General features: G+C 39.0%; 1 protein-coding gene across 10 annotated transcripts in view; it reads left to right on the forward strand.

The window, feature by feature from the left end:
* Positions 1-1014: 1014 nt before the first annotated feature.
* RTTN (rotatin) overlaps positions 1015-25870 on the forward strand; it is a 142474-nt gene continuing 117618 nt past the window's right edge. For 3 of the 10 annotated variants that reach the window (XR_007411726.1, XM_049111957.1, XM_049111959.1), the window contains exons 1-10: positions 1015-1328; positions 1662-1849; positions 3440-3605; positions 4434-4523; positions 6777-6867; positions 8457-8571; positions 9477-9627; positions 13572-13737; positions 15694-15875; positions 18577-18692. Coding sequence is in view for 6 of the 10 variants with exons in the window: in XM_049111957.1 (XP_048967914.1) it covers positions 1283-1328; positions 1662-1849; positions 3440-3605; positions 4434-4523; positions 6777-6867; positions 8457-8571; positions 9477-9627; positions 13572-13737; positions 15694-15875; positions 18577-18692 (1311 nt within the window). In the remaining 4 variants the exon portion in view is untranslated. The remainder of the gene's footprint in view (positions 1329-1661; positions 1850-3439; positions 3606-4433; positions 4524-6776; positions 6868-8456; positions 8572-9476; positions 9628-13571; positions 13738-15693; positions 15876-18576; positions 18693-25870) is intronic. The other 7 variants (XR_007411725.1, XR_007411724.1, XR_007411723.1 and 4 more) reach the window with 4 other exon arrangements.

Below are 25870 nucleotides of genomic sequence, written 5' to 3' on the forward strand. Positions count from 1 at the left end.
CCCTATCTTCCTCCCAGAGGTCGTTTGTCCACATAGTGTCGCTCTTTCCTTGACCCTGACTGACCCATTCTGACTCTTGCTTTGCATGTACTGTTTCCTCTGGCAGGAATTCCCTTACCCCAGGTCTTTGCCTGGCAGACAAAGTCCTACTTATCCTTCAAGATCCAGCTCCAATATCCCCACTCTCTAGCCTACACACCTTGCAGAAGCAGCAAAGTCCTAATAATGTTACAAAGAAAATGAAGGTCAGGCCCTCAACCGGCCACTTACTAGTTGATGTGACGGTGGGTGAGGAACTTCTCTGATTTTAAGCTCCTTTTCTTTCTTTTTTTTTTTTTTTTTGCAAAATAGGAATGGATATTATGCCTGCCTTGACATCCCTGCCAAGGGAAATTAAAAACACCCGTCAGAGAAAATGCTCTCCAAAATGCAAATCCTTTTACACACTTAATTCTGTTGTTGTTGCTCTTACCATCGTTCAGAATCCCCCCCCCCATTTGTTCAGTGCAAAAGCCCAGCATGGTGGGGTTCAAATATAAATTCATACCCCTCCCCCATTTTGTTTTTCTACCACCTTTTTTCCTCTCTGTTCTTTTATTTCCTCCTGCCTGCCTTTCCTTTTGTGACTTGCTTGTTTATAATGCCCCTGGGTATCCAAGGACACTGCTTGCTTTTGCAGGGACATTTTACAGGTAAGGGGGGGGGGGAAGCCCCCCCACCCCAACTTTGCGTTGTAAGCTGTAAAGTTCTAGGAGCCGAGAATTCGGGTTTTTGGTCCAGGTGCGGGGGGTGTGCAGGCCCAGGGCGGGTGTGCAGGAGCGTGTGGGTGTGTGCGGGGCAGAGCAGGTGCGCGGGCCAGGGCGGGACGTGCCAGGACCCCGCAGCCCGCGCGTCGCAGCCCGCGCAGGGAGGCCGGAACCCCAGGAAGGGCGGGGTGCCGTGGCGGGCCCGGAATTCCGGGAGGGGAGCACCAATGGGCGAAGACCACAACTCCCGACGTGCACCGCGGCCGGGGCGGGTTCTACTGCCTGCTCGTCGCCCGGTTCTTTCCAGTTCTTACGACAAAGACGGCTGTCTGGGGATGGCGAAGTAGCGATTACAGAGAGACCGTAAGCTTCTGTTGGAGGCGCGGGGCCTCGCAGGCGCTTACGGGATGCGTCCCGTTCGTCTGGTGGTTGTGTGCGGTATTGCGGAACTCACAGCCGGACCGCCCGGGTTTCCATGGGGACAGTCATTGTAGACGGACGCTGTGGCGCGGCGGTTTAATTCTCCGGCGGCGGCGATGGAGCGGGACGACGCGGTCTTGACGGGGCTCATCAGGAAACTCGGTAACAGGCTGAGGTGGCCCTCGCCCCCGCCGCCCTCCTGTCGAGGCCACTCGCTGTGAATGGCCGCGTAACGTTTTGGAGGCCGGGCCGCCGCGAGCAGGCTCCCCCTGGTCCCCACCTGCCCGGGGCGTGCCCCCGCCCCCCCCCCCCCCCCCCGGGACCCCGGTCGGCCTCGGTGTGGAGTCAGCCCCGAGGCCCGGCGCCGGCCTGTGACAAGCGCGCGGCGGTTTGCTCGCCCCCCGCGCGCGGTGCCCGCGTCGGTGCCTGCCTGGGGGCTCGGGTGAGCCGGGCGGTCCCTGCCGCGGGCAATAGCCTTGCGCGGTCCTTCGGCAGGGCATCAGCTGGCGGAGATCCGCGAGCGCGCGCTGCGGAGCATCCTGTGCAAGCTGGAGCTCGGCCTGCTCGGCTGCGAGGACGTGGTGCAGGACCAGCCGCTCTTCCTGCGTCTGCTGGCCTGGTTCAACTTCCCGACCGTTCCCATGAAGGAGGAGGTTCTCAGCCTGTTGAACAGATTGGTGAAGGTGGGGTCGTCTTCAGACAACGTCGGGGGCCGCCTGGGAGGCGCAGGGCCTGATCCGGCCCGGATCGAGCCCCGCCATCGAGCCCCGCCTCGGAGTCCCTCTGCCTGTGTCTCTCTCTGGGTCTCGTGAATCAGTAAATAAAATCTAAAAAAAAAAGAAAAGAAATCGGAAGAGCGGGTGTTTGGTAGTCGTTTAACGGCAGCCTTTTTTGAAAGTTAAATAATTCGAACTTTTTTTTTTTTTTTTTAAAACAACTGGAGCTGTTGGATTTGAGTTCTCCTGAGTCTAATGCTCACCTTCCTCTTCTCTTATTTCTAATGTTGAAGCTCCCACATTGTCTCTACTGAAATAACTCCTGCGTGCTGGCGTGTTCTGATTTTTGGAATCCTTTTTGGAAGTTGGTATTTGTCATTGCGTTTTTCCTTGTGTTTTGTTTTGCATATTAAAAGTTACATGTGTCTGTATGAAAGAGGACGTGTTAACGTTACAGACCATGGTTAATGAATATGCAATTGCATTTTTTTTTCCTTTTCTTATTGTTTTAAAGATTTTATTTGTTTATTTGAGTCGGAGAGAGCGAGAGAGAGCGAGCGCACTAGCAGGGGGAGCAGCAGGCTCCATCCCAGGACTCTGAGATCATGACCTGAGCCCAAGGCAGATGCTTAACCCACTGAGCCTCCCAGGCGCCCCTGAAATTGTGTGTGTGTGTGTGTTTAAGATTTTATTTATTTATTTATTCATGAGAGAGTGAGAGAGAGAAAGAGAGAGAGAGAGAGGCAGAGACACAGGCAGAGGGAGAAGCAGGCCCCATGCAGGGAGCCCGACGTGGGACTTGATCCCAGGACCCTGGGACCACGCCCTGGGCTACAGGCAGGCTCTAAACCACTGAGCCACCCAGGGATCCCCTGAAATTGTATTTTTCCATACCTGTTTTTCAGATTTGTGTACCTCAGCCTGTCTTGAGAGTAGTTGTCAGGGTCAAATGTCAGAAGTGCAAGTGTGATCTTTCAAAACTGTAAGTCACTATGAGTCCTAAGATTTATGTGACTTGGGCATTCTTTGGCTGGAAATAGGAAAGGATAGGGTGAGAGTCCGAGGAGAGAGGTGATCCATTGAATAAGTAACATTTTACAGTGTGCATGTCTCGTGCTCAGCGTCTGGGCTTTTCTCTCCTAAATGTTACCACATGGTTTATGTATGTCTCTGAATCTATGTCTTGTACATGGAAGCTCTTTACTTTTGGGTATAGGAATGCAAGATTTATTTTTTAAATTTAGTTTTATTTTTTTAAAGGTTTTATTTATTAATCATGAGAGACATGGACAAAGGCAGAGACACAGGCAGAGGGAGAAGCAGGCTCCCTATAGGGAGCCTGACGTGGGACTCGATCCCAAGACCCCAGGATCACGCCCTGAGCCAAAGGCAGACAGATGCTCAACCGCTGAGCCACCCAGGTGTCCCAAGATTTATTTTTCATAAAAGGAGCATTTAGTATACTAAAAATAATTTCATGTTTTTCTTGCTGTAGAATAAAGTGTAGAAATTTTGATATATGGAGTTATTCTCAAGACTCTTCTCTTATTCTTTCAGTATCCCCCAGCAGTCCAGCACTTGATTGATCTTGGTGCTGTCGAATTCTTATCTAAACTTCGTTGTAATGTGGAGCCAAATCTACAGGCTGAAATTGATGGCATTCTGGATGGACTTTTTATTCTTCCTTCAGTAGATGCTGCATCTTACCAAACCAAACAAACTGGTAATTCATTGGAATCAATCTGTTGCATTCTGTTAAAATACAAATATATTGGTTCTAGTGGTTAATTCTAAGGAAAGGGATCTTAGGTTAAAATAAAAAAGATCCTCTCACTCAACTTATTTTTCTCTCATTAACTTACTTACTTGAGCTTGACCTTTTCCCCTTTTTCTACAGTTATTCAGGGGACGATACATACGTATTTATTGCTTTTTTTTTTTTTTTTTGGTAAAGGGGCCTAAAAGATGCCAGAGATTTTCTTTTCCTTAGGCTAGTTTGACAGATTATTCCTACGATAGTAACAAATCTTCAACAATAATAGTAATAACAATACTGTGTTCCCATTGTTATTGCAACTGAACTGGTGTTCATCAATCACATGTCACAATCCCATGTGACAGAGAGTCATCAAAGATATTGAAAGATAGTGCCTGACTGCTTTGTGTCTGACAACTTTTTCCTTAAAGGTGTTAATTAAAGTTGAAGTAGTCAGAAACTACCTAATAAGAGTAAGAGGGTGGAGGGGGATGGACTAAGATCCTCTTGAATAAATACTTTGTAGCAGGTTCTTTATGTACATTGTAGATGTTTTCATTCTAACAAATAGTTGTATTTGCTGAACCATAAAAGAGACAGGGAACCCCCTTTCCCCATTAAAAACGGACTCAGCATTTACATTTTTTTTCTCTGTAGGAAGACTCCTCAGAGAAAAAAAACTTATTTTTCTAGTTTTTAAAATGATTGAAAAGTAAGTTTAAAATTTGAAAAGAGTAAATTTCACTTTTAGCAAATAAGGAGCCATTAATATGGTGATATGTATTTTCTTATCAGAAATGCCACAACAACCTGAAATCTTAATAGGATATTTTCCTAAAGACAAAAGTAATCTCCAGCAGATGGAAGTGTCTCCACGACCAATGGGTGTGTATGTATAGAGAAGTAGATCCTGTTAATCTTGTAAATCAGAAATTAATGTACTTTTCCTTATTGTTCCTTATTGTGGTTAGACTGGAATATTTCAGCACTAAACTGAATGTTTGTTTCCTCAAATTAAAGATACAGAGTTTAAAGGGTAGAATTTTATGTTATTCTAACTGCATTTGAGCAACAGTATAGGAGGGTGGGAATGGTGGCAGTACTCAGGGCTTACCGAACACAGACTTGTGAGGAACTGTGCCATGCACTATATATATATCATGTTAATTATTCTCCAGCTCACTAAGTGATGCTCTTCTTCCAGTTACTCAAGCTGAAGTCTCAGGATTGTTTTGGTTTCTTCATTATTCATTCAGTCATTCATTCATTCATTCATTTATCTTTATCCCAGCATCTAGCTAATTGAAGTGTTCTGGTTTAGAGCCTCTCTTGCTCTCCCTGGAATCTCATCTAGGTCTTTTCATGTCTCTGCTCCCATGTCGCCTCCTCAGAGACCTTTTGAGAACTCTATCTAGCCAGGGATCACTTACTGCCTATGTTTAGTTTTCTTCCTGACGTATATCATGATCTGAAATTACATATTTATGTACCTCTTGTTTGTCTCTGTTGTTAAAAGCTTAATGATATGGGCAGCCCAGGTGGCTCAGCGGTTTAGCGCCGCCTTCAGCGCAGGGCCTGATCCTGGAGACCCAGGATCGAGTCCCACGTTAGGCTCCCTGCATGGAGCCTGCAGCTCCCTCTGCCTGTGCCTCTGCCTCTCTCTCTTTGTGTGTCTTCTCATGAATAAATAAATAAAATCTTAAAAAAAAAAAATGCTAAATGGTAGCTATGTACACTGCTTTATCCCCAATGCACAGAACAATGCCAAAAACATATTAGGCATTCAGTATGTATTCTTTGAATGAATGAATGAATCTTCATTGGAGTCCCAGTGAACTTGATAGTTACTATCCCATTTGACTGATGAAGGCACTGAGGCTTAGAAAGGATAAAATCTTCGTTCTGGGTGCTGCACTTAGGGAATGATGAAATAAGCATGTACCGAAACAGTTTATTACCTGCACAGTTGAAAATGTTGTGTCCATATCTGCTCATGTCAAGTATTCACTTTAACTCTGTTTGGAAGCTCTCTTACTAAAAAGTTTCATAGAAATTCTCTGGTTGAATAACTCTTTCTGTAAAAGTTCTGTTAGGCTTGTTAGGCAGCTTTGGTTTGGAAATGGTAGTTTCTTTGTGTTTCTGATTAAGAGGTTTCATTGAGTGACAGTAAGAGACACCGGAAGGGAGAGAGTATGTCCAGGGCTGGGGAGGTGGGCACTTGAGTACAGCTGTTGAAAACATTAGGGATCATTGAGATGGTAATATTTTGTCATGGGAATTGCAGTTTGTGGATTGATGATACACCTTATTTTGGATACATCTTTTTGTGTGCTGTATAAGTCTGTCCTTCCCTCCACCCTGCCCTTACTTTTCTGTTAGAGAGTAAATCCTGCTTGGATGTTAGCACTTTTGAAAGAAACAACTGTGCTATATTTGTGTGTTTAATAATGCTGTTATCTAAATGCAGAGATTTCGTGCTCTTTTCAAAGCATTTGGCAGAAAGAATATTTGCCACTTGGAAGAGATTATGTAGATACTAGATACTGTTTCTCAGCATTGCCACCTTGTACAATATAAGGGCTGTTAAAAAATAATTTGAATCGAGTAGTTTGAAATTGTTGGTTTCTCAGATTTCTTTTAATCTTGAGTGCTGAGATTTGATCTTCAACCTTATGGTCTTCAAGTCATTTTCAAAGAAGTTTTAACATCTAACACCACTTAGGATATTTGATCATGAGTAATTAAATATAGTATATGATTATGTTTATATCATATTTAATTTCTACGATTAACGATCTCCAAATGCCAGTTCCTTTTATGTTAAATTTAAGCTTTGTGTTCTGGTTAGCCACAGGGTAAAACAGAAAATGTAATAGAAACTTTAAATGTCATTCGATATTGTTTTGTGTTTAATGCCCTTCTAATAATACATGGATTCTCTGTAAATTATGAAAATAGAGCTCTCTTATTTATCCTGTTAGGGAACAGATTTGCAGCTGACCTTGTTTGGTATATTTGAGGTTACTGTAAGATGTAACTTTATTTGAGGGATTGTTTTCAGGGTAAAGCCTTACTTTTTGCATTGTGAGTCTGTCAACATTGTCTTTGATCCCATAAATTTTGCTGTTGCATTAACAGTGAATCAGACTGTGAGGTGTTTGAAGTTTTCTACGTTTCCTTGGCTACCCCTGACTACAACAGATAGACATGTTCTCTCCTCTAATGAAAGGTATGGTACCTAATGTGTGTCAGGTTATTTTGGTTCATTTATAGCCATTTTCACCAAGAAAAAAGTATTACTGTACATTTTCACCAAGAAAAAAAAATACTAAGTGGCTATGAAAGGTAGTAATGGGAATATATGAATGATTTTTCACTGTTTCAAAAAGCAGGCCAGAAAAATTCCTGTTTGCCCTTATCAGGCTACACATCCTTTTTTTTTTTTTTTTTTGTGGTTGGAATCTTGTATATTTTTTGGTGGCATGAGTCCTCTCTTATTGACCAGATTCTCTGATTACTTATGTTCTTGGCTAATAAAACTGGGAAAAAATTAAACATAAATGCAGTCTTTTAAAATGCAGTCTTTTTTAGTGGACAGCATATCCAGTGGACAATATAGAGACCAACTTGCTAGAGTTAGGACTAAGTAAACAGCTGGATGCTATTAAATGTATTTTGATGCTAGCACTTCCTTTTGAGTATCGAGTATTTTTTTTTTTTTTTTTAAGATTCTATTTATTTATTCATTAGAGACACAGGCAGAGGGAGGAGAAGCAGGCTCCATGCAAGGAGCGGGATGTGGGACTCTATCCTGGGAATCCGAGATCATGCCCTGAGCCAAAGGCAGATGCTCAACTGCTGAGCCACCCTGGCGTGCCATGGTGCTGGCACTTCCAAGGCATCAGTAAATTCTCTTGGATCAACATATTGAAGAAGTGTACAGTATACTTGGGCAGGGGGCAGAGGTGGTTTTGAGGTCAGCTCTGAATCAGGCCTCATGGAAGAGATTATGACTTCTAGGGCACACTTCTGGATGGTGTGGACTGGAGCTGGTCTGAGAGAGGCAGTGTGGATTCTTCAGGTGGGAGGTAAATGATTGCTGAATCCCTAGGTGGGCACATATTACCTGAGGGCTGTCCTCTGTTTGGGATAAGAGAAGAATCCCAGCTTGATTCACTCCACAAAGGAAGAGTGGTAAGGAATTTAATTTCTAGAATTTAACTATATATTTGCTATAATATTTTTTGTCTTACTTTCTAATTCATTTAGCAGATTTCATTGCATTCTGTGCCCTTTGACTTCCTTGATTTCATTTTGTAGCACTGTTGATAGTCTTTGCATACAATGGTGGATACCATGTAGTGCTTGCTCTTGAGGAAGGTCTAGTAGGGGATAGAAAGGCATCAACATGAAGTTGCCAGAGCACCAGTTATAAGCATGTGGAGGAAGGACCTATCCCAGAGTTCTTGATTAGGAAAAAGATCTAGTAGGAAGGCTTCCCGGGAGAAGTGAAGTCTCAGCTGAGGTCACCTGAAGAACTGTTAATAGAGTCATTATGCCACTAGGTTACTTAGACTCTGGTATAGATAATTCTTTTTAAAAATAAATAATGAGGGGTGCCTGAGTGGCTCAGTCAGTTAAGTGTCTGCCTTTGACTTGGCTTGGGTAGTGATCCCGGGGTCCTGGGATCGAGCCCCGTGTTGAGCTCTCTGCTCAGTGGGGAGCCTGCTTCTCCCTCTGCCTCTGCTTGCCACTCTCCTTATTCTCTGTCAAGTGAATAAATAAAATCTTAAAAAAAAATGGTATTTTTTTTTGTAGCTCTTTAAGAAGTAGTAACCATACTTTAATTTGGAACACCTGTGAGCTACTGAAGGACGTTATCATGCAAGACTTTCCTGCTGAAATTTTCCTTCAAAGGCCAAAAATTGTTCAGGTACGTATGCTCTGTAATTGTTTTAGATTTTGAAATAGAGAACTTTTTACAATGAAACAAATTTTGCAAAAGCAGAAGTCAGTCCTTAGGAAGTAATTTACTGTATTTAAAAAATGAAGTATTCAGTTTCTGAAACTTCTTTGAATGGTGGTAGTTCTTCTGATAGGAGGTAGTCTCATTTGACATATGCAGTTTGAGCACCTTGAATTTACCCTTTATGAGTCACCTAAATGGGAGAATGGACTTTGGAAATTGAGATTGGGCCATAGTAACCCTTCCTAACAGTGAGAATAGCATTGCTTTTTGAGTATCGAGGATAGGTCAGGCAGTGCTAGATGCTGTGGAAATAAGGTCATAGTGAGCAGTTCAGATGAATTCTTTGCAATCTAGTCTATTGTTTGTACAGTAGAGCTGGGGATCCTGCATCTGGGATCCTGGCATATCTATAGCCTCTAGTAATACCTTAGCACCTCACTCACCATCCCAGGGCTGGACTGCATGCTTCTGAATGGCAGCTATTACTACATACTATTGCCATTGTCAAAAGACAGCAGAGGAAAAGCTGTTCATTGCCAAAATGTGGCAAAAATGATTTAGAGTTGCAGAAGGCTTGCTGTGATTTTTAAAAAGTACTGTGTAACTTAATGGGGAATAATTCATGTGTTCTTTCAGAATAGCAACTCAACTAACAGATTTTAGATAAAACACTGACTTGTCTATTTAAATTTTATTTTCTTGCTTTGTCCCATCTTTTGCTTTATGCTAAGTCATTTTTGCCTGTTTCCATTTCTTGGTCTTAAAAATATTTTGCAAGTTACTTTATTTCCTTTGGTGGTTCATTTGACCTTACTTGAATTCCACATCCATCTTCCCTTGATGACTTTCATTGCTCTTCTTTATTTCAGAGCCTTTTATCTCTGTTGAAACTGGCCTTTGGTGGAGATGGAAGACATCGCCTGGCATTACAGTCAGTGTCCTGCTTGCAGCAGCTGTGCACATACTTAAGAAACAGACTTAACTTTCACCGAGATCCAGGTTTTTTCTCCAGTAAAGAAGGTATTTATGTTTGTTTGTTCATTAGTCATTGATGGTATTTGCAGATTTTTTGAGTATTATATTTACTGTATAGATTTTCACAATATAAACTCCTTATTCTTAAATGTAATCAAATGATCATCTTTGAAAACCAATTGTGTGAATGACAGAACCACTCATAATCCCATCCTCTTTTTTGGTAAGAGCCATTTGCAAGATGTTTTTCTTTTCTCTTAGGCATATAGTGCTGTTGGGAACTAAGAACTAGAATTTTGAGTTCAGCTATTCATTTGGGACCTTGAACATTTTGGAAAGTTATTTGTATTAATAGATTGTTTGGTTTGAAGAATAACAATTTGTATTTTGTTAATAGTTTTTAACCTTTGGTATATTTTACTTAATTTATTTTAAAATAATCTCTTCAGGGTAGCCCGGGTGGCTCAGTGGTTTAGCGCTGCCTTTGGCCCAGGGCGTGATTCTGGAGACCTGGGGATCGAGTCCCACGTCGGGCTCCCTGCATGGAGCCTGCTTCTCCCTCTGCTTGTGTCTCTGCCTCTTTCTCTGCATCTCTCTGTGTCTCTCATGAATAAATAAATAAAATCTTAAAAAAAAAAAAATCTCTTCACTCAACATGTGCTTGAGCTCACAACCCCAAGATCAAGAATTACATGCTGTAGTGACTGAGCCAGCCAGATGCCCCGGGTTTGTATTTTATGAAAACTATTTTTATGCAACTTGCGATGTAGTTCATTTATTATATGATAGCAGTGCCAGACTTTTAAGGAAGAAAGCACCACCTAATGGCCAAATAAAGCACTAGACTGGCTTTGTCGAAACAGTATTTATAATTTAGGAATTCTATGCACTTATTCATTGAAAGTTGAATATTAAGTTACAGTGATTTGTCATCATGCTTCACAATTAATCCCTATTCTGTTCAGAGTTTCCCTGATTCTATACCACTTGAATACTTATGCTGTACATTAACTTTATTATAGATCTCAGAGGGCATTGAGTTCTTCATTAACATTCTTGAAATAGAGCGTTTTCTGAATGACTGATAACAGAGAGCTGTAGGTACCCCATATTTCATCAGAATTAAGAGTTATACTGTTGATTAAAATAGTATCTTTGAAGATTTATTCATGTATTAATGTTTATCTATTACTAGCTATATGCCAACTGATGTTCTAGTCTCTAGGGGGGTTAACACTGAACAAAGCAGATAATGTGCCTGCCCTTCTGAGCTTATCCATGAGAAGGTTGGGAATAGGAAATAAATGAGTAAACAAGTTCGTTTCAGATGAGAAGTGCTTAAAGGAAATAGGAAGGGTGGTATGACCGAAGGTGACCAGGGAAACGTGGCTTACCTGGATAGGATGGGCGGAGAGAGTCTCTCAGAGGAGGTGACCTGAAGGGTGAGAAGGAACCATCTATTTGAAGAGCTGCAGGGACAGTATTCCTGGAGGATTGGGGGCCTCAGAAATGAGGTGACCTGCCTGAGGAACAGCAAACCAGGCTGGTGTGGTGAGTGGAGTAGAGTGAGCAGGGAATGGGGCACAGAGAGGGGATGGGGTGAGATCAGAGAGGTAACCAGGGGCCAGAGTGTGTTCAGATTTGTACATCTTAGTAAGCCTTTCTTCTCTTCTCTTCTCTTCTCTTCTCTTCTCTTCTCTTCTCTTCTCTTCTCTTCTCTTCTCTTCTCTTCTCTTCTCTTTCTTTTCTTTCTTTATGATAGACATAGAGAGAGAGGCAGAGACACAGGAGGAGGGAGAAGCAGGCTCCATGCCAGGAGCCCGATGCGGAACTCGATCCCGGGACTCCAGGATCGCGCCCTGGGCCAAAAGCAGGCGCTAAACCGCTGAGCCACCCAGGGATCCCCTTAGTAAGCATTTCATATTTTCTTTGTAGTGCAGTGAGACGCTCTTGGAGAACTTTTTTTCCTCTGCAGATACCTTTATTTTACTTAAGTCTTGAAAAAAATTATGGTAAAATATGTATTGCATAAAGTATGCCATCGTAACCATTTAGAACTATGCAGTTTTATTGGCATTAATTGCATTCATAGTCTTGTGCAACCATCACCATTATCTGTTCTCAAACAGTTTTCATCACCCTAAATAGAAGCTCTGTGACCATTTAGCCATGTTCCCCATGTCCCCTTCCCTCTGCAGCCACTGATAACCTCTCTTCTACAATCGGTCTCTAAATTTGTCTGTTCTTAGTACTTCTTACAAGTGGAATCATGCATTTGTCCTTTTGTGTCTGGCTGATTTCACTGAGCATCATGTTGTCAAGGTTCATCCATGCTTCAGCTGTGTCAGAACTTCATTCCTTTTTACGGATAATGTTCCACTGAATGGATAATGCCACATTTGGCTCATTCATTTACCTGTTGATGGGCATGTGAGTTGTTTTCGCCTTTTGGCTCTCATGAATAATGTTTTGGTGAACATCGGCACATCTGTTTGAGCTCCTGTTTTCAGTTCTGTTGGGTATACCTGAGAGTGGAATTGCTGGGTTATATGTTCATTCTACATATAGCCATCTGAGGAACCACCAACCTGTTGGCCACAGTGGCTGCCTCATTTTACTTCCCAGCTGGCAACCTATGATGCTTCCAGTTTCTTCACATGCCACCAACACTTGTTACTTTCCCTTTTAAAAATCACAGTCATCCTAGTAGGTGTGAGGTGGTATTTCACTATGGTTCTGATTTGTATTTCCCTACAGACTATTCATTAATGACTAGTGGGTGATTTCCTATTGACTTTTTACATGCATATTGGCCATTTGTGTATCTTCTTTGGAGAAATGTCTTTTAAAGTCCTTTGCCCTGGGTGCCTGGGTGCCTTAATGTGTTAAGTGTTTGCCTTTGGCTCAGTTCATGATCACAGGGTCCTGGGATCGAGCCCTGCGTCGGGCTCCCCACTTAGCAGGTGGAGTCTCCTCTCTCTGCCCCTCTTCCTGCTCGTCGTTCAGACTCCACTCAGCTCAGAGCCTGACAAGTGGCTAGATCTCCTGACCCTGAGATCATTACTTGAGCTGAAATCAAGAGTCGAAAGCTCAACTGAGCCACCCAGGCACCCATGGTGGTTTATTTATTTATTTATTGTTGAGTTTAGGAGTTCTTTATATATCCTGATTATAAAGTCTTTTTTAGATCTATGATCTGTAGGTATTTGTTCTCACTCTATAGGTTTTCAGTTTCTTCATAATGTCCTTTGATGCATAAAAGTTTTTTTTTTTTAATTTTTTTTTAAGATTTTATTCATGAGGGACATACAGAGAGGGTCAGAGATATAGAGGAAGAGGCGGGACTTGATCCCAGGAACCTGGGATCATGACCTGAGCCAAAGCAGACCTCAACCACTGAGCCATCCAGGTTCCCAAAGGTTTTTGATTTTGATGAAGTCCAATTTATCTTTGTTTTCTTTGGTTGTGCTTTTGGTTTCATGTTTAAGGATCTATTGCCAAATCCAAGATCGTGAAGATTTACCTCTATATTTTCTACTGAGAGTTTATGGTTTTTATTTAGTTATTTATCTTTAAATTTAAAAAATTTTAAAAATATTTATTTATTTATTTTGAGCTTATGGTTTTAACTCTTATATTTAGGTTGTTGATTCTTTTTGAGTTCATTTTTACATGTGGTTTGAGGTAGGGTTTCTCGTAGAGTTGTGAGCAGCGGAGTGCATGACCTGCTATTTTGCTTTGGCAGTCCTGAATGTTACAAGTCAATAGTGCTGGCTTGAAGGCTAGAGATAATCAGGTCACTTAGATATAAATCTAAATGTGCTAAGTGAATACTTCAAAAAGGTTGATCTTTACTTTTACCCCAATAGAAGTGTTTTTACAAAACATCTTAACTTTGTTAATGTTTTTTTGGAAGAATGACATAAAAATTCCGTAATCATAATTTGTTGCTATTGAGGGATAATTTTATTTTATTTTTTTCCTCTTAGATACAGTTTCCCAGAATTCTTCTTTGTCATACTGTCATGAAGTTAGAGTTATTCATCATTCTCAGAATCCTTCTCTGGGAAGCAGTAGCCCCCGGCCTTCTGTGGTTGGACGCACAGGCCAGCGACCCAGAGGAGATGGCCAGGATTGGGATGCTGTGTCTTCCAGGTGACCGTTGAAATGCCCAGTTAACTTGTGCATGTGTGTTTTGGTTTCAGAGGGAGATTAATATTTTTCTCTATCTTTTCTTTTGGAATATTACCACAGGTATTGGCCTTGTGTTGAACCAGTGGTTTTCATACTTTTTTTGACTGTGAGCCACAGTAAGAAATAATCTTAGTTTTAACTCAATACTCAGTACACAGATGTATGTTCTTATGTGTGTGTATAGGTATGTTTGTGTGTTTGTACGCTGTGTGTGTATTCCTGCCAAAATAAGGTGTTCACAAAATACTCCCTTGATTCCCTGTGCTACATAGTAAACTGTATTTTCTGTTTTTTTCCATTTGATTAAAAAAAAGATTGATGATTTTGACCTATTAAATTATTTTTATCAGCCACAAATGGAATGCAATCTAGTTTAAAAGCATAGGTTTAGATGATAGATAATATTTTGATAGTATTTCAAACCCGCATTTGTAAGTCTAAACATAGTTTAAATGCATCAGTATTTACTATTAAAGGGAATGATTGGAGGCTATAAAACAAAGGTTCATTTAAGATGCACAATTTATGGTCTTTTACTTATTTGTGTAAATATAGATTTTTATATATTAACTTTGTTTAACGGGATTGGCATGGGTGTTTGTGTGTTACCTCATCCCTAGGCTACCAGCATCTTATAAACATATTAGTCTCTTCTTTTGGTGTCATCTTAATAAATGCTCAGTGAGATGAATACTCCTCTGTTGGCTTGATTATTTACTCATGACTCTGCTGTTGCTACAAGCTGACACTGATTCATGCTGGCTGCATGGTTGGTGTTACACCAAGTGCTATACATGCTTTATCTCCTTTACTTGTCATCCTGACAATCCTGTAATAGCATTGGTATTATCATCGTCATCATTTTACAGGCAAACGTGGTTGGGAAAGGCAATGAGCCTTGCCCCAGTTTATATAGTTGGTGAAGAGGAAGGCTGGTGTTGAGACAGTATGAGCTGAGAGCCTGTGCTCCTAGTCCTTCTGTAGGAGTTACTTGGTCAGGCATGGTTTTTCTCTTTATTCTGGGAAAGCCTTTCTGTCTTGTTCTCTAAGTTGTATCTGGTGTGCTGCGTGCATATAAATTCTCACTCCTCTCTCAACACCATCCTCACGGGGCTTGTTAGAGTTTGAGAGAAGCCCACCTCATTTTCGTATTTTGGGATGTTGAAATTGAAGAAATGACAAAAGATATATTAAATTTGGGGAGTTTTACATGTTCAATAGCATTAGTATATCTGGGATTCAGCTTCAATTATGGATAACATTAAAAGTAAAAAATTTGAGGTCCTTTATAAATGTGAGTTTTAGGCCTTTCTATAGCACTTTATCCCCACCCCTTCACTTGACACCTAAGGTAAGAATTTTTTATGAAGAAAGCCATGAAATATGGGATGATCCACTTTTGGTACATTTTCAAAATCATGATGTGATGCTGAATGTACTAAATGAAGTAATCCATTTCTCCTCATGTTTTTCTGGCATTTTCTAGCATTCTTCAGTTGCTAACACTGGCTTATTTAGAACATTTGGTGAAAATCACTGAAAATCTAGGAAACTATAAACGATTTAGTTTTGCCTCTAAGTTGATTACAGAAGAACTTTGCTATGAATTGGCTTGCTTTTCTCTAGAAACAAATGGATTATTAGTGGTAATGTTGATTGCTCTTCTAGGAATTTTGAGAACATCATTTTGAAAAGCGATATATGAGTGCATTTTTGGTTTCATTTACAGTTTTGACCTATCTTTATGGAATTTAATCTTATAATTTGTCAAGGTTTCACAAATCTGACCACATTGTTGCATGAAACAATGTAGTTGTGTCTAACATGAGGCTTCTCATGTGCCAGACAGCAGAGATGCAGTAAACCTTTTTGTGAGCTGTTTCCATATTCAAGGATTATCATTTGTTTATTTTACAGTGGAAGTAGTAGTCATGCTCCTGTGAACTCTAGGATCTCTGTGCATTCGCCTTTGGATGTGGTACACATAGATCTGCCTGAGCTGGAGGCCGAAGACACTCTGGAACTACAATTCCAGCAGCTCAGTCTGCCCCAGTTCTGTGTCTCCGTTCTGCAATCAGCAGTTCCTCTCTTAAGAACAGGTTAGCTGTTTTTGAAGTCATAGTTCTTGTTATGTAATTTATCGCTGTTTTGTCCATTTTGTGGGACTCTTTTCTTCTTTTCACTTACCTGTGTTAGGAACTTGCTTTTTTTTTGTTAGGAGCTTTTTTATAAAGATTTTATTTATGTGAGAGAGGAGAGAGAGAGAGAGTAAGCTCAAGTGAGCACTATTTGGGGGAGGGGCAGAGGGAGAAGCAGACTTCTCTGCTGAGCAGAGCAAGGATCCTGGTGCGGGACTTGATTCTAGGACCCTCGGTTCATGACCTGAGCTGAAGGCAGATACTTCACTGTCTGAGCCACCCAGGCGCCCCTGGGATACAAATTCTTAGAATTTAATAAAGTCTTAATATTGTCCAAGTGAATGTGGATGACATGAGCATTGTTTGGATAGAGTATCCCCTTCCATTTATGGCTTTTTGTATATACTTCCACTTCTGTATGACTATTTTAAACATAAGCACTGAAAAAACAATGTGACCAGAATAATAAATTAAAGAAGGTGGGCCAGCATGAATAGACTGGGATAAGAAAATCTTTGGCTTTTGCTCTTTGGAAACTTTTTGAGTCTCTCACAGTTGTTCAGTTGTCCTACTCAGTTCGTGGTTAAGCTGTGAAACATGTGAAAAACAAACAAACCCCAAACTGGATTCTTACCTTTGCAGTAATTTCTTTTTCTGAAAAAAACCAAACTCAAAAAAACCTCCCAAACATTCTGGAGTTGCCTCTTCTCTCAGTATGCTGGGTAAATTCTCAAAGATGTACTAAAGTAGGGATCCCTGCGTGGTGCAGCGGTTTGGCGCCTGCCTTTGGCCCAGGGCGCGATCCTGGAGACCTGGGATCGAATCCCACGTCAGGCTCCCGGTGCATGGAGCCTGCTTCTCTCTCTGTCTCTGTGTGACTATCATAAATAAATAATAATAATAAAAAAAAAAACAAAAAAGCTACCTTAAAAAAAAAAAAAAAAAAGATGTACTAAAGTATATATGGTCGTGTAGTTGTAATTTTAGTCAAGCGTGATAGGAACAGTAACAATATGACCAATATCTGCCAGGCTCACTAGAACAGCAGTTAGCCTATGTGGAGTTCCCGTCCTGCTCATCTGGCTTTGTGTGCGTGGTTTCATGCATTCCTCACACCAACCCATTTTATCTTTCCATGAGTGGTAGTTAGTACTTTCATCCCCATTTTATAAATGAGAACACTGAGGTTCAGAGTGTTTTGGGAGCTTATCCAGAGTCATGCAGCTAAAACGGAGGCTTGAGCCAAGATTCTTCTGAAGCCAGTGACCATGCTCCTTAAGCACTTAGCAGTTTGTGAGATATAAAAAGGTTTGGGGGGCAGCCCCGGTGGCAGCAGCGGTGTGGCGTGGCCTGCAGCCTGGGGTGTGATCCTGGAGTCCCGGGATCGAGTCCCACGTCGGGCTCCCTGGCAATTATTCCATACCAGTTTATTGTAGGTATTGTGTTTCAAAAAATTTATAGCATAAATAAAAAAAAAAGAATAAAAAAATAAAAAGGTTTGGAAGTGATAACAATATTTTATTCTCTGACTCTCTACATTTTCAGTAGTTGATAAACTTGTCAAGATATAAGATAAATAAGATTTGTTTTTTTGGTTGATACTGGCTCAATAAAATCTATCCCATTTGAGTTGTTTTCTAAGTGTCGTAGTTTATTTTTGCCTGGTTGGAGATGATGGGGAGGGAAGCAGGATGGAGGTCTATGTTTGGGAAGTATTAAAAATGTTTTTATCCTAAGGAAAACCAAATACCCTAACTTATCACTGACTGAATAACTCTGCTGCCAGGAGTTAGACACACGTATTAATTAATTCATGTATTAGTAATGTGAAATAAAGAAAGAGCTGAACTTTGGCATCATGAAGTATATATGTTTGCCTGCATGGTATACTGAGAAGAACAGTTTTAGATTAAATGATTTCGCATTTAACCTTTTCTTAATTTGCTGTAAAAAGTCAGATTGATAATTATAAAGCTATATCTTGGTACATAAATTTTTCTAAATGTTCTCTTGCCCTTTTGTGATAAATTATTGCATAATTTGTAATTGTTCAATATCATAAGAGATTTCTAAGAGAACTTGCTCCAGCTGTTCTAATGGAACAATTAATCTAGGCCCTTATGATCTGGTGGTTTTACTTTTATTCATTGGAAATTGGCCTTTGGTATGTGGGACCAGAAAGTCTTGACTGAATGTTCGCCTTATGGATAGTAGAATTCCTTTGTTGTTCTGTCTCTGGAGAAAAGAGATTGCTTTGGTGGGTATGTAGCCTCCTAGCACTAAATAGGAGATTAATAGAATGCATTTTTAAACCTAACCTGGTGCTTTGTCACATACTACATGTGTAACACGAAAAGGTCTCTGAATTAGAAAAATTTAACCTATCTCATGGCATTGTTAGATTTTGCTACTTTCTTTTTGAATATCTCACTTCTGAGCGCATTGGACTTGTGGCTAAATTAGGATTGTGATTGGAACAAAAATGTTAATGGTGGTTGTAGATTGTGACTTCCCTATATGTCTCTTTCAGTGATTCTAAGGACATAAAAAAATAAAAAGAGAAAATAGGAGTTTGAGGGTATCACTAACTAGAAGATTGAGCAGTATGATATATAGCTGTTCATTTGAAAGTTAATTTTTTTTCTTCTATCTATATTCCTAGGTAGTAGACAAATGATAATAAGAGTTCTGGAATTGCTTGCAGAGGATATGATACTTATTGGTGAAGCAATTTCAGCCGATATCTGGGATGACAACAGCCTTTTTGCTGTAGATATGGTGAGAATCCGTATTTTCCTTGGGATATGGTAAATAATATTTAATTTTGTTTTGATCCTTTTAAGCCTGTTTCATTGTCTCATTAGTCTTTGAAAGCTTTCTTTCATACCAATATGTCTCAGGCTTATTTTGTTCATTCTGAAACAGGCCATTTCTCTAGAAATTCTGGTTACTTATTTTTTTGATTCTGGTTTCTCATAATGGGAGGAGGTATATTGGGATGAAAAACAGGCCAGTGTGGTCCTTATAACTACTGTCCTATCATTTTTCTTCTTTTAGTAATTAGGAAATAATGTATTTTTTAAGATTTTATTTTTTTTCATGAGACACAGAGACAGAGACATAGGCAGAAGGAGAAGCAGGCTCCATTCAGGGAGCCTGATGTGGGACTCGATCTCAACACTTGGAATCACACCCTGGGCCAAAGGCAGATGCTCAGCTGCTGAGCCACTCAGGTGTCCTAGGAAATACGTATTTTTAAAAAATGAGTCCAAATTGCTATTTTTCTGATTTTAAATTTCTTTGCTCATACTTACACTGTTGCTCATAGAAAGTCTTAGTTTTTAGCAATATCAACATAATTGCTTATTAGCTTTAACCTTCAGCACATGCTAAGCTAATTTCAGAATAGTAGTGTTTGTATCACTGTGGTCAATAACTGATAAAATCTAAGATTTCTTTGCAATTCTTTTTGACTTAGATTAAGTCTCACTATGAATATACGGTCAAGAGGTGCCTGTGTGGTTCAGTTGGTTGAGCATGTGACTCTTGATCTCTGTTCAGGTAATGATCCTCAGGTTCTGACATCAAGCCCCACATCAGGCTCTGTGCTGAGTGCAGAGGCTACTTGAGATTCTCTCCCTCTGCCCCTCATCCCACATGAGCTCTCTCTTTCTCTCTCTAAGTAAATACATAAAATCTTTTTAAAAATACAGGAAAAAAAACTGCCTCAGAGTCACTTGAAAGAACTCTTTTTTCTGTTACAATTTATTATACAGTTAGATTTGTTTTAATTTGTTTTTACTTTTGGGAATTGTTTTCTCCTTATAAACATGTAACTCAGAGATGTTCCCTTGTCATCCTGTTCTCTGGTTTGTATTTTCTATTTTTATTTTAGTTTCTGCAAATATAACCAAGTAAGCATGTAGATTCTCATTGCTCTTCTCACATCTCACATAAAAGGTCGTATGTTATATATGATTTTATACCTTGTTTTTTTTTAACTTAAAAATATATCCTGTTTGCACAGGATAATAGGTATGGAGATTTTCCCATGTCCATATGTGGAGGTGTTCATCATTCTGTTGGATAGGGTACAAGTGTTTCAGTGTCTGCTTATTCACCCAGTTTCCTATTATTAGACACAGTTGCTAATATAAATTATGTAATATGAATAATGCACATATATCATTTCATACATGTACAAGTGTGTCTCTAGGGTAGATTTCTTTAGGATTGCTATATCAAAAAAGGTCAGAGGGAGGGTGGATGTGGGGATGGGCAAAATGGATGAAGGGGAATGAGAGGTACAGGCTTCTAGTTATGGGATGTCTAAGTCATGGGAATGAAAGGTACAGCAGTACAGCATAGGGAGTATAATCAATGATATTATGGTAGCATTGCATGGTGACAGGTGGTAGCTACACTTATAAGAACAACATAAAGTACAGAGTTGTGGAATCACTATTGTATGGCTGAAAGTAAATGTAACCTTGTGTGTCAACTATACTTGAAGAAGTAAATGTATTTTAAATCCTCATATTGTCCCATTCTTCTATATGGCTGTACCATTTCACTCACTCACCAGCAGTTTATTAGAATGTGTTTTCTCCTACACACTCAGCAGTAGGGTTTATAGTCCAACTTCAGATTTTTGCCATTTGGATAAATAAGTGAGGATTGAGGTGCTATTTGTTCTTCTCTGAGTAAAGTTGAGGATCTTTTTGTAAGATCATTTTCATTTCTTTTTCTATAAGCAGTCCAGGCATTTATCCATTTATCTCTTGGGTCATTGGTCTTGTGTTCTGATTTCTATGAGCTTTTATATATTAAGGACCTTGACTTCCCAAGACAGGTTGTAATTTTTATTTCCTCAGATTTTTCTTTTCCTTCCTTCCTTCCTTCCTTCCTTCCTTCCTTCCTCCTCCCCCTCCCTCCTCCCTCCCTCCCTTTCTCTCTCCCTCCCTCCCTCTCTTTCTTTCTTTCTTTCTTTCTTTCTTTCTTTCTTTCTTTCTTTCTTTCTTTCTTTCTTTCTCTCTCTCTCTCTCTCTTTCTCTTCTTTCTTTCTTTCTTTCTTTCTTTCTTTCTTTCTTTCTTTCTTTCTTTCTTTCTTTCTTTCTTTCACTTTCCTAATGATGCTTTTGACTCTGCAAAATCTTTTATTCATTTGTTTATTTTTTAAAAAAGATTTGAGAGAGACAGTGCAAGAGCAAAGGTGGGAGGGGTGGAGGAAATGAAAGAGAATCTCCAGCAGACTCCCTGCTGAGTGGGATGTCATCTCATGACTGTGAGGTCACGATCTGAGCCAAAATCAAGAGTCGCCACTTAACCCACTGAGTCACCCAGGTGCTCCTATATTTGTTCATTTTTTTATATAGCTGCCTTAGTCAGTTTTTTAAAAAAGATTGGTTCTGGATTTTGAATTATAGATTTTCTTCACATCTTGGGAAAAACATGCTCTATTTCTTGAAGTCTACATGTTCGTCTTTTAAGAGTATTTTTCTCATATAGATTTTGCACATTTCTCATTGTTTAGTCATATCTGTGTGAATATATATTTATGTGGGTTTTTAACAGCTTTATTGAGGTATAATTGACATATAATAAGCTGCACATGTTTTAAAAAGTTTTTTGATACATTTTGACATGGATACACATGATGTAGATTAGTTTGCATTTTCTAGAATTTTGTATCTATGAACTCATGCTTTTTTGTCTGCTATCTTTGAGTGAGATTATTCTGAGATACAGTCATGTTGTGTGTATCAGAAATTCATTTTATTACTAGATGCTGTGTTCTTTGCTATTTGAATTTCAGTAGGGAAGATAATTTTTGAGAGTTACGGCTTTATTTTTTTGAAAGAAGTGTTTTGATAAGTAATATTTCAGATGAGTGACTAACGTGTATAGGAACCTCAGGAGTGTTAGATACTATTTCCTTAAATATGTATGTCTCCATGTATTTGGAAACCATATTCTTTTTTACATTTCAGTATATCATAAATTGTCATTTTATGTCTTCCGTTTTAAAATTATCATCCGATTTCTTTGAAGAACTGATAATCTGTCTTTTCTATTAATGTAAGCTGGTAACTTAAGTCTTTCTTTTTTTATTTATGCTTTCCTGTCAGAGAAGCAAAAGCAAAATTTATTAGTCACAAAAATATATTTTGATTCCCATCGTTGCCATTTTTTTTCTCTTTTTGTTATGTTGACCTAGGTCTACCTTTGTTTTATTTTATTTTTATTTTATTTTATTTTATTTTTTATTTTATTTTATTTTATTTTATTTTATTTTATTTTATTTTATTTTATTTATTTTATTTTATATTTTATTTTATATATTATATTTTACCTTTGTTTTATTAAACTTTGTTATAGACTGCCTGGTTCTTGTGAATAGACGTTAGAACCTAAAAAACAAAATACTGATGTGTACTTATTTTTTTTTTAAGATTTTATTTATTTACAAGAGACACAGAGAGACAGAGAGGCAGAGACACAGGCAGAGGGAGAAGCAGGCTCCAAGCAGGGAGTCCAACTCCTCGATCCTGGGTCTCCAGGATCAGGCCCTGGGCTAAAGGCGGAGCTAAACTGCTGGGCCACCCAGGCTGCCCCTGATGTTTACTTAATACCAATACCTGTGTGTGGGAAAACTCAAACCTTAAAATACACACACACACACACACACAGCTCTTGAAAATAGAAACACATATTTTATGATAGGTATAATATATTATTTCAAGTCTTTGATTTTTTTATCCATAAATTAGGGATAATAGTTCTTAATCTTAGTTTTTCTTTAGTCCTTAAGGTTATCATACTATTTGGTAGTACTTCTAGAAGATTTTCACATATTGAAGGTTTTCAACAAGTGATTTTTTTCTTAGAAGTGTGAAGAATGTTTTATCGGTTGCTTCTTAAATTAACTTAAATTTTCTTGGCCAGAACATTCATCTGTAAAAGTTAGTCATTCACTTTTAACTTTTGGCTGCTGATCTTTTATGATTCAATGAATTATTTTTACTTTAAAGGTTAAATCTGTTGTAGAAGTGCCAATTGGTATGATAGAAATGTTAAATAAAACCATACTGCTTAAAATTATATTTGATTTACTTGTTTAAAAGAATGAATGCCTACTAAGGAAAAAAAATCATTCCTTTGGGTATATATTAATAGAAGCAAACAATAGAATTTCTTAATGTTCCTACTTTTATTAAGTTTAAAAAGGAAGATAGAAGCAGTATTTTTGTTGAGGCATTAAAGGAACAAAATAATAAATATGTTGCTACCAATTCAGAAAGCAGAAACCTGAGTATATGTAATCAGATCTCTAGATTTTTCCCGATGGTGTTTAAAATAGTCCTGTCTGGAACTCCATACCTTAGTTGTGTAAGCATAGTCGAAAGTATTCTCCACGCCCATTCATTGAATGTTTTTATTTCCCTTGAAGTAAATAAGAGAAAAACATTTTTACTGAATGGTTATATTTTGTTAAGATAAATTTGTTAAGCACTTACAAAAGTTAGGTTGACCTAAAGTATTCCATCCCTTCTTTGCTTCCCTTTGAAATCAAGTCTGTTTTTATCTTCATTCACATCACATGGTAAGTAGTAGGTTCAAGGAATGAGGATCTTCACCTCATGCCTGATAACCCCAAGCTTGTGGGGGAGAGGAGGGACTGTCTTTCTTCATGTTTTACTTTCTCCTCTCTGTGGCTTCTGTCATTGCACTGTAGTGAAAAACAGTCTTTTCTCCTTCTGTGTGACTCCTTGCTTCCACATTCCCATCAGACCTGCTGGCAGTGAGTAACTTAGCTTTTCAGGTATGTCGAAGAATTGCTAGTTGGAGTTCAAGCGGGGCTGAGAGCGTTGTGAACGCTTCTGGAGAGAAAGGCTTTGTACCCAGTAAGGGTAAGTGAAGCCGACTGTGAATTTATAATTGGGTGAGTGGAATCTCTAATTAGCATATGCCTGCCCTGCTGCTGCCATCAGTCCAGAGACCGTTATTTCAGCTCACCAAACATTTCTTGATTGCCCCTTATATGCTAGGCCCTGGGGGCACAAGATAAGTAAGAGGCCATTCTTTTGACTCTTGTGGAAGATAGGTACTTTTGCTGTGTAAAACAGAGGTAAGCAGAGAGGAATGATAGTTTAAAAAGATAGTTTAAGGGTAGCACTTACTCCGTTGTAGTTCCTGTTTAAGCACTGTGTGTTTTTGAAGTCACATAATCATCATGATTATCCCATAAGGCAGATTAACACATGTTATAGATGAGGAAATGGAGGCTCATTTTCTTTTTCAGGGTCACTTAAGAATCACTTAAGAAGGTTTTCAATCATGTTTTATTTGCAAGGATGCCTTGACAACATTCTCAACTTAGAATCTTGGGGGTGGGGGGAGCCTTTTTGGAAATCATGACTGAAATGAATATTAAATTATCAGTATGATTTGGCTAAGCAGTAAAGGAAGGGTTTTTATCTGGCAGAGGGGAAAGGAAGGACAGGGAGGAGTGCGTAATCCTGACTGGTGTGTGAAGGGGATGCTGGTGGGGGCATGCAAGCCATACATGGTGGAAGATGTGGGAGAGACAATGGTGGGTCGTGTAGTTTAGCCTCCATTCTGAAGGCAAGGTGGGCTTGCTCTTCCACAGGATGCATGGCGAGGTTTGCACAGGCTGTAGTGGAAGGGAGTGGAGCGTGAGGCTGGAAGCATGGAAGGTGGAGAGCCTGATCCATTTGCTGTTTTCAGATGCTTCACAGTATCTACTGCCTATCTTGTCATGTGCACATAGTAGAGAAATTGTGTTTGCCCTATAAATTCTGTTTTATTGAGAATATTTGGAATATTCCCTGTAAATTCTGTTTTATTGAGAATATTTGGAATATTTTGCAATTCTTTGCCTTCTTTTGTAAAAGCTATGAATATCCTCTAAAAGGTAGCCTCCCTCACCCTCTCCAGCAACGACTCCACAGCCTTTTGAACATTTCTAGCTCAGTGAATTAAAACTGTGAACCATTTTATATAAAAGTATTTTTATGGAGAAATGTTGCATGTCAACATAGTATAAGACTGTCACTGTGTTTCTGGTTTGTTTTCTTTAGACTGGTAGTTATTAATATAATGGTTTCTGGTTTAAATTTAATTGATTTTTAGTTTTACTTTCTTGGGATTCTACTCTCAAGAAAATAAGTATATTTCATAGTTTTCTTTTTGGTTAAGTACATGTTTAGTTTTTGTCAGTGATTCTTGGATACTTGAGAAGTTGTGTTCTTTGAAATGTTCAGAGTTTATATCTACTTATTTATGAATTATGCTAAAAATGACTAGGTTAAAACTTGTAAAACTATCTTTGTTTCAATAACAGGATTTGCCTGATATTGTATGTTATTTAGACCACACAGACTCAATTCATATTGGGTCTGTACTCTTAATTCTGCATTTTATCAAAAGAAAATTACCCCTTTATCCAGGTTTTTCTTTTTTGCCCTGAATTATTCATTTTTCCTATTTAGTATATTTTTTTGATTCATATTTCATTAGACGTTTAATTTTTAACCTTTTATGCCCAAAGATAAAGGTATCTTTCTTTATATGTGTAAATTATTAATTTTGCTACCTTTTTTGTTTCCTATTTTTTTACTGTATAGAATATTTTGTCTTTTTACATCTTCAGTGATTAGGAAATATCATAGTTTTAATTTTGTGTTTGTTTAAAAACTTGACTTTATCAAGTGATCCATGTAAAATAATAAGAGTTTACTCATTTATGCAATTTGTGTATGTGTGGTAAAACATATATTAACATAAAATTTACCATTTTAGCCCTTTTTGAGTATATAATTCAGTGGTATTAAATGCATTCATACTGTACAATCACACTGTTTATCTCCACAACTTTTCCATCATCTCAAACAGGAACTCTGCGTCCACTAAATAGTAACTCTCCTTCCCCCTTG

Source organism: Canis lupus, chromosome 1, assembly GCF_003254725.2.
Source record: "Canis lupus dingo isolate Sandy chromosome 1, ASM325472v2, whole genome shotgun sequence".
NCBI lineage: Eukaryota > Metazoa > Chordata > Mammalia > Carnivora > Canidae > Canis > Canis lupus.